The sequence below is a fragment of the Drosophila eugracilis genome, unplaced genomic scaffold, assembly GCF_018153835.1.
Source record: "Drosophila eugracilis isolate 14026-0451.02 unplaced genomic scaffold, ASM1815383v1 contig_47, whole genome shotgun sequence".
NCBI lineage: Eukaryota > Metazoa > Arthropoda > Insecta > Diptera > Drosophilidae > Drosophila > Drosophila eugracilis.
Window position 1 is genome coordinate 2,996,276 of NW_024573338.1, and position 8,550 is coordinate 3,004,825.

The 8,550-nt window shown below is 41.6% G+C and overlaps 3 protein-coding genes across 3 annotated transcripts; 2 read left to right on the forward strand and 1 right to left on the reverse strand.

Moving 5' to 3' along the window:
* Nucleotides 1-63: 63 nt before the first annotated feature.
* LOC108115626 (T-complex protein 1 subunit alpha) lies at nt 64-2,440 on the reverse strand. The gene is made up of 4 exons (XM_017227177.2): nt 2,256-2,440; nt 1,861-2,014; nt 904-1,794; nt 64-842 (listed from the first exon to the last, which is right to left on the reverse strand). Exons 1-4 carry the CDS (start codon nt 2,326-2,328, stop codon nt 287-289), a joined length of 1,674 nt encoding a protein of 557 aa, XP_017082666.1. The 5' UTR covers nt 2,329-2,440; the 3' UTR covers nt 64-286.
* A 396-nt stretch (nt 2,441-2,836) lies between these two features.
* LOC108115587 (high mobility group protein B2-like) lies at nt 2,837-3,822 on the forward strand. The gene is made up of 2 exons (XM_017227100.2): nt 2,837-2,951; nt 3,012-3,822. Exon 2 carries the CDS (start codon nt 3,019-3,021, stop codon nt 3,751-3,753), a length of 735 nt encoding a protein of 244 aa, XP_017082589.2. The 5' UTR covers nt 2,837-2,951; nt 3,012-3,018; the 3' UTR covers nt 3,754-3,822.
* Nucleotides 3,823-4,259: 437 nt separating this feature from the next.
* LOC108115575 (FACT complex subunit Ssrp1-like) lies at nt 4,260-6,098 on the forward strand. The gene is made up of 2 exons (XM_017227083.2): nt 4,260-4,962; nt 5,027-6,098. Exon 2 carries the CDS (start codon nt 5,337-5,339, stop codon nt 5,961-5,963), a length of 627 nt encoding a protein of 208 aa, XP_017082572.1. The 5' UTR covers nt 4,260-4,962; nt 5,027-5,336; the 3' UTR covers nt 5,964-6,098.
* The last annotated feature ends 2,452 nt before the right edge of the window (nt 6,099-8,550 follow it).

The window sequence follows — 8,550 nt, forward strand, 5'->3', positions numbered from 1 at the left end:
CTCTGGTTCGCTCACTGACTGCTCTTCGCTAGAACACTCTCCCAAAATAACAAACCGTTTCCCTCCAGTTTAGTTTACGCCTCAACAAATTGTGAAGTTCAATTTATTATACATTGAAGCGTGGATGAGAAAGGATTACTGATGTGCGGTGTTAATACAAATCGCGAAGAGCAACACAACTAAATTGTTGTTACAATCAAATGGGGCGACAATCGAAAGTGAGTTGATTAATATTAAATGCCTAAACAGATTAGAAGAAATGTGGTTCGCTCGCAGATGAGAATGTCTAACCGTCCAGCTCTCCAGCGGCGCAGGCATCGGCGTAGCTCTTGCCGCTCTTGTCCTCCGGATTCAGCTTAATCATGTCGTCAATACGCAAAATTGTGATGGCGGCCTCCGTGGCAAACTTCAGCGACTTGATCTTTGACATAGCCGGCTCTAAAACACCAGCTTTCTTGTTGTCCCTGACCAAACCCTCGATGAGATCCAGACCGGTCCACTTGAGGTCAGATCGCTCGGGCTTTGTCTGGCTGGAGTTGTGGTAGGAGCGCAGCTTGGCTACCAGATCCGTGGCATCCTTGGCCGCGTTCACGGACAATGTTTTAGGAATGACCAGCAGCGACTTGGCGAACTCGGCAATGGCCAGTTGTTCGCGGGAAGCCAGCGAGGTGGCGAAGTTCTCCAAGTAGATTGATAGGGCAGCCTCCACGCAACCGCCTCCAGCAACCACCTTCTTGCTCTCCAGCACACGCTTAACCACGCACAGGGCGTCGTGTACGGAGCGTTCCATCTCATCACAGTAGAAGTCGTTGGGACCACGCAGTATAATGGAAGCAGCAGCGCTAAAAAATTAATTAAAATGTAAGTTTGGTAACAAATTATTTTCAGGTGATCGTATCTTACCGAGCCTTTGTACCCTTAATAAGGATAAGCTCATCATCGCAGATGCGCTCCTGAGCCACCTCGGCGGCCTCACCCACCATAGAAGCATCGAAGCTCTCCTCGCCATCCATGTTGGTCAGAGAAGTGAGGAAGGCGGCCCCGGTGGCCTTTGCAATGATCTTGAGATCACTCTTCTTCACGCGACGCACAGCCATGGCTCCAGCCTCAACAAAATACTTCATGCACAGATCATCAACTCCGCCACTAACTAGAACTACATTAACTCCGGTGCCCAGGATCATGTTGATGCGCTCCTTGGTGATGTCTAGCTCGCGGGCACGAATGGCCTCAAGCTTGTCGGGATCGTTGATCAACACCTGGACGCCCATCTTCATCTTGGTCTTTTGCAGCGAAAAGTCCAGGCAGGCAATCTTAGCGTTCACAATCTTCTTGGGCATCTGCTGGGAGGCAATGGTGCAGTTCAAGGCGTAGCCAGGAATCAGCACGGATTCCCTGGCTGACTTGCCATGGGCCTTTAGGACATTGATGGCTTTGATCGAGTAAGCTGCCTGACCGCGGGGATCTGTGATCTTCACCGACTGGGCAGCGTCCACAACCATGGCGGAGAAGAACTCTGCATCAGCACCAATAATCTTGGAGCTCATCGAGGTCTTGGCAATGTTGATCAAGGAATCACGACCTAGCTCATCTACGGGTGCGGTAAGATGCTCCGAAATGTACTTGCAGGCTTCCTTGCAAGCAATGCGGTAGCCCGAGATGATGGAAGTAGGGTGGATTTTCTGCTTGACCAGCTCGTCGGCGTTTTTCAGCAGCTCGGCAGCCAGGATAACCACAGAGGTGGTGCCATCGCCGACTTCTTCATCCTGCAGCTGAGCCAGCTCAACCAGGACCCTTAAAATTACCAAAAACCAGAGAATTAATTTTGCGTTGAATGGGGATAATTGATCTATAACTTACTTGGCAGCCGGATGCTCCACTTCCAGCAGGCGCAGAATAGTGGCTCCATCGTTGGTCACTGTGACATCACCGATATCGTCTACCAGCATCTTGTCCAGGCCTACGGGACCCAGCGAGCTCTTTACAATGTTCGATATGGACAGAGCAGCCATAACTGGAAAGATATGGAATCACAGTTGCAGTCATAACCTCAATTTACAGGAGCCTGTTCCTGAGAGCTTCTAACTCTTCAAGTTTAATTTTCGTTTTTGGTAAAGCAATTCATAGAATACGAAAACTCCCCCCCGATTTTGTTCCCGAACGTTCTCTGTACAAAGCATGACCGCCTGATGAGTAAGAAACGTGCTCTGCCGGCAGACGCACCGCAGATGTTGACAAAACCTTGGGATTCTTACCGTTCTGTGTGCGCACCGATGCGCCGGACTGGCGGGTGCCAGCAATGGACAAAGGAGAGGCCAAGGTCGACATATTCTTCTGGTTTTCCGCGACTTTTAATAAAAAACGAGATAAATCAAATACGCTGAAAAACCGCACGTTAAACCGCCTGACTCACTTCTCTTTTTGAGGGGGGCGCTTAGAGATGGAAACGGTGAACACGAAACGATGTATATTCGATATTATCGACGTTACCAGATCGTTTACTTTAGATTGAACATATACACATAAATCAAAAAGCTTTAACTTGAAATGATAACTGTATATCCGTTTATAAAATATAAGGTATCTTAGCGGTTGCTGGACATTTAACATGACCAACAAAATATCAATGTTATCGATGACTATCGCGATTTTTGATTCACAGACTTTTTACGGGAGCCCTGGTAAACGATATCGTGGTAACGCTTATTTAAATTGAACACGGTTTGAAATTCAATTTGAGGGAACTTTTTAGAAACATAGTTAGAAACTAAATAACGTTTTTAATTCGAAGCTTCAGAAATTTGGATTTTCAGTAGGCTGTGAATACGATTTCGTACTTGAATCTCAAATAACAGACAAGTCTCATTTCTTTCATAGAAGTCAACAAAACAAGTGAATAACTATTTTTCTAAATATTTATTTTAAAATTTTTGTAGTACTTCACATTTTGAGTAAGATACTAAATAGATAAAAATGTTCTGCTATTACTTAAATATATTTTTTTTAAATAGGCTAGTGATGTCGTCCTGGGGAGCGCGTCCCAAAAAACCCATGAGTTCCTATCTGATGTGGATGAATTCTTCCGGGCGTGAGCATATCAAGTCGGAGCAGCCAAACTTAACCATTGCAGAAGTGGCTGTGAAGGGCGGTGAATTGTGGCGCAACATGACGATTGAAGATAAGACCATATGGCAGGAATCTGCTTCCGTAGCCATGGTAAAATATAAGGACGACTTGGAACAGTGGAAGCACCAAGAGGGATTGGAACGTAGCTATAGCCAATGTGGAGATGGAATTAAAGATCGTTCGCCTCAATTTCTGGATAGCTCGTCCCTTGTTTTTAGCGACACGAAGAATCAGACTTCTTCGAGCTGCACAGCGCGTCCCAAGAAACCCATGAGTTCCTATCTGATGTGGATGAATTCTTGCGGCCGTAAGCAAATAAAATCCGAGCAGCCAGATTTAGGCTTCAAAGAAGTGGCTGTGAAGGGCGGTGAATTGTGGCACAGTATGTCGGCCGAAGATAAGTCTGTCTGGCAGGAGGCGGCCACTACAGCGATGGCAAAATATAAGGAGGTGGTGAAGCTGCAGAAGAGCCAGGAAGCGTTGGAACTTAATAACCAATTCGGTGGTAACGTGAATGGAGATGAAGATCCATTATTACAGTCCACACTCTTTGTGTACGACTCCACAGATAAGTGTTTTTATCCAATCTGCAAGGACTGTTTCCAAAAATGTCAGTGTTCTCATTAGAGGCTTTTTAGTATTTGTACACTTATAAATGATGAACTAAAATAAAAAAAGGGTTAAGCCCATATTCCGCATTTCTGATAAGGGGTACCATCATCAATTTTTGGAGTATTGGCCAAATATGGACTTTTCAAGGCAGGAATGCAGTTCTACTAGAATTTAAATTACGTGCAGAACGATGTGTAACATTCCATATTTGAACTATTATGGGTCAAAATATTGACATTTGTTTACGTTAAGGTGGATAAATATTTCTAACTAAAGCTTGACGATATCGGCTTTTAAGCTATTAATTGGTCTAAGCAATACGTTCAGCTAAATGAATGTAAAGCTGCTGCATGCTTTCTTAAATTTGAATACCTTTAAATAATTATAAAAAACAAAATACTAGACCGAGCTGAATTTGCTAAAAAAAACTTTTTATAATCAAGAGATAATTCGGGATTTTTCGGCAATGTTAAATACAAACCGCCATTTCAGACTGAAATATTTCTAAGCTATCAGTAATATTTCGAGTGTCTGCGATGGAGGAACGTCTTTATAAAATGAAGTCCCGTTTCGTTTTGTTTTTGTCGGCTTTGCTATTGACTAAGCTATCACTTATCGATGCAGCCCCAGCTAAAGATTACTCACACGTGGTCAAGGTCATTGTCGATCATTACAATAATCTAAAACAAGCAGCCGACCAAAGCGATCAAATGATTGCAAATATAAATATTTTGTCAAAAATGTTTGAAGACATGCAGAATGAGCTGAAATATGCTGATGTGCAAGTCGAATTGAAAAACAAAATAATAAGTGGCCGAGATGAAGAAATCGGTAAACTACATCAGAACATAGATGAAAAAGAAAAGAAGACAGGCGAAGAGATTTTGTTAATTAGGGAAGAACTAAACGCTTCAATAGCGCAAAGAAATACACTGACTAAAGCCAATCAGAACTTGCAGAGTGATTTGGAAATTGCTAAAGATGATATTAAAGAGAAAGAGAGAGAGATTAATATAAAAAACAAAGAAATCTTAAACCAAAGTGAACTGCTCAAAAATAAAGAAGTTATCATTGAAGCTCTTAACGCTCAGATAGTTTCTAAAGATTCCGAAATTAAAAGACTAAACGATTTGTTAAATGGAATCAAGATATATTTATTTGGTCCGAAGACTGAAAAGCTTGCCAACAGTATTTGAGCTGAATGCTAAAATCTTGGATTCCTAGGTCCGTGGATACTTATATTTTACAAAAATTCAAAATATGTATAACGCCCTTATTTTAATTTCAGTTCTGTAAACTAAGAAGTAATAGACAGAAGAGACCATACATAAAATGGAATAAAGGATTGTTTAAGTCGTTAAATATAATTTAGATTACTAATCAAAAATATTCGAATATGACAAACAATTGTATTTGTTAAACACTTTGTTATACCAGTAGACTTTGAAATTGTTCTCGTAGTCAAAGGTTCCCGAATCTATACAATTCTCATTTCTATTCTGGAACTCAACCATACAAAGTCAAAACTATTTTATTTATTATTTTTAAAACTTGGTAAAGCGAAACTGTTAAATTAGTACTACTTTCATAGACCAACAATGTCGTCTTGCGGACCGCGTCCCAAAAAACCCATGAGTTCCTACTTGTTGTGGTTAAATTTTTCCGGCCGTATGCAGATCAAATCGGAGCAGCCAGAGTTAAGCGTCAAAGAAGTGGCTGTGAAGGGCGGTGAATTGTGGCGCAGCATGTCGGTGGAAGAAAAAGCCTTCTGGCAGAAGTCTGCTTCCGTGGCTATGGAGAAATATAAGGAGGAGTTGGGGCAGTGGAATTGCCAAGCGGGAGCGGGCCTTCAGAATCAGCAATTTGTATTAAGCTGTAGTCAATGTTCAGATGGTGATAATGATCCTTCGTCTTCTCAATTGCTGGATGTCTCGGGGTCGTCCCTTGTTATGAACAACAACCAGAATCAACGTATCAAGAAACCCGTGAGTTCCTACTTGCTGTGGCTGAATTCTTCCGGCCGTAGGGAGATCAAATTGAAGCAGCCAGAATTAGGCTTCAAAGAAGTGGCTGTGAAGGGCGGTGAATTGTGGCGCAGCATGTCGGCGGAAGATAAAGCCTTCTGGCAGGAGACGGCCACCGCAGCCATGGAAAGGTATAAGGACGACGTGGAGCTGCAAAAGTGCCAGAAGAAGTTATCGGCGTATATCTATAAGAATCGTTAAGATGTGGTTGGAGATTATCCAAAAAAGCCCAACCGTTTTTCATATATCTTGAACTATTTTAAATTTCTGTTTTATTCGCATATACACATATGTAAAGCTAAAGAAAAATTAAATGTTTTGTGTTCGGTTACTATATTAGTTGAAAAAACCAATTCACTACAGAAATCATCTTCCGTCATCAAAGCCAACACTTGTATCGCTGGTGAAATGTATAAAGGTGATAATCATATGACATATAGTCATAGGAATTTCCAAGTCATTATTTTAAATGCCAGTTTTCTTCTAATCTGCACATGAAATTAATGGGGTCAATGGCTGGCTTTTATTTATTAGGTGCGCATTGCGATAATATATTGTTAATCAAAACAATTGGGAATGAATATATGAAAAAACAAATATTGATAATAAAAAATAATAAATAATATGCAACTGAACTTTGTATCTTCGCCCAGCATCATTGCCAGAGATTGTTTCACAAGTGCGCAAAGAAATCTTTCGTTTTGATTTTGACTTTGGCTTTTTCCCAGACCTTTTTTGCCTTTTCCCTGCTGTGTTAGCCAAAAGCCAATTTGGCTTTTTGTTCCATTTGCCGGCACTGCGTGCAATGTTTTTGTTCTGGCTGGCTTTCCTGCTTCGTGCAATTAAAGCTGCCAGCTCCTGCTCCATTTTTTCTATCCCTCCTGCTGGTTTCTGCCTTTGGCTTTGTGGAGCCAAGACAAATTGTCTTCGTGTAGAGAGAGTATTAACATGTGCGGACAAAGTAGTAGTACACTTATTGATCTCACTCATATAAAAATAATTTTTTATATTAGTTTTAAAATTTTTTTAAGTTTTTTTATAAAGGGAAATAGATATAAGGTTACAAGATGGTAAAGAAATCGAATTGTTTATTGTACTATATAATCTCATTTAGGGTGTACTAATTTAACGAATGCTACTGTGTGACTAGATTTAAGTGTCAGTGTGTTGGTAGGTATACCTACATAAAGAGCTACAGCTGATAATTGCAGTGGAAAAAGCAGCAGCAGCAGCAATGGCAACTGCCTCTTGCAATAAAAGTCACAATGGCGACAGCTCACGACACATTGCTTTGCCTCCCACCTCCCTTCTTCCATACTTTCACCTTTCCCGCTTTTTTCCCCCAGTGTATGTATTTGTGTGAGTGTGATTGACGGCCGGCGGGCTTTCTCATGTGTGTCGTGGCTGTAGTTATTGTTGAATTCAATTTGCCGTAAATGTATTGTTGGCCTGACTCGGCGCTCGGGACTTGTGGTCGCTTCTGTTGCCTTTGGTTACAGCTCATTAGCAGCAGCACAAACACAAGCACACTACCGAGTACTCTCACTAACACACACACACACGTACATCCCTTCACAGCACAGATAACATCCCTTCGGTTAACTTGATTTCAACGAGGTCGCTAGTGCGACGATCGCACAAAAAATGAGTACAGGAAATTTTTAATCTAATTCACAGATTTGATAATCTAAGATGAAATTATCTTCTTTATTAAGAAGTTTTTCTAAAACTTAAGTTTATATTGAATATACCCAGGAATAAACGAAAATCTGGAATTTAGAGCAACCCCTGCAAGAACATACACTTTGTCACATCTATACATGGATTAACACACAAGAAAATTATAAGTTTAACCATTTTTATTTAAGAGAAACCCTAGTTCAATAAATCGAGGCTGAACTGTAAAAACAACAGCCATAAAGTCCGGCTGTGAGCAAACAATTCCGATTGATTTATTGTCGCAATGGTTAATACGATTAAGCGATTGTGTCCGCAATACCAGTGAAACAAAAGCCCAGTGTTTGTTGGTCATCACAATGGGTCTCACCTGTACTTATACATATCTGTGTTTGTTTGTGTGTGTAATACCAGCGCACATGTGTGCGAGAGCTGGAGCTCAGCGGCTTTAATTGCCAGTCGGTTGGGCTCAGTTTGTCTCGCCGTGTGACTGGTGTGGCTGTGGATGTGAATGTGGAAGTGGATGTGGTTGGGATTTATGCTTGTTCTACATGCATGTTGTACAAACAATTTAGCTGTAACTGCGACACACACTGCCACACACAGATGAGTGTACAGCCTGCCTCAACACTCACACAGTCGCACATGTACGATGGGAACTCGGTATGCGTGCTGGACGACCTCCATTTAACACCAAACGTGTCATTTGTGGCCATTTGCTGGTTGCCGCTGCTATACACATACGTACATACATATGTGGGTATATATGTGCTTTGGTGCTTTACGAGGCTCTGGCTGCGTTTTGTGGTCTATTAAGTGGCTCGCACTAAACCAAAAAATATGCCATCATCTTTATGCGACTTGTGCAACACGGCGTATAAGCGTTATGCCTCAAGTGAGCAACAAGCGGCGGCAAAATAACCATCGTCCGTAAAGCTTAAGTTCCCCATTGGATGGCCACTAAAATGCCTGAGTGCATTACTGGACTGGAAAGGGGCGTATACGAGTATATAAACTAAAGTTCATTAAAACTAAAATCTGAGTACATCACAAATAAAGGGCAAAGACAAAGTTGTCATACACTTTACATAAAGGCACCGTAAAGCAAAAG

Excerpts from the sequence above, each read along its gene's own strand:
- LOC108115587 (XM_017227100.2), top strand. The coding sequence starts at position 3,019 with ATGTCGTCCTGGGGAGCGCGTCCCAAAAAACCCATGAGTTCCTATCTG.
- LOC108115575 (XM_017227083.2), top strand. The coding sequence starts at position 5,337 with ATGTCGTCTTGCGGACCGCGTCCCAAAAAACCCATGAGTTCCTACTTG.
- LOC108115626 (XM_017227177.2), bottom strand. The coding sequence starts at position 2,328 with ATGTCGACCTTGGCCTCTCCTTTGTCCATTGCTGGCACCCGCCAGTCC. Across the intron at positions 1,795-1,860 it reads GTGGAGCATCCGGCTGCCAA|GGTCCTGGTTGAGCTGGCTC; the intron begins GTAAGTTATAGA and ends GGTAATTTTAAG. Across the intron at positions 843-903 it reads ATTAAGGGTACAAAGGCTCG|CGCTGCTGCTTCCATTATAC; the intron begins GTAAGATACGAT and ends TTAATTTTTTAG.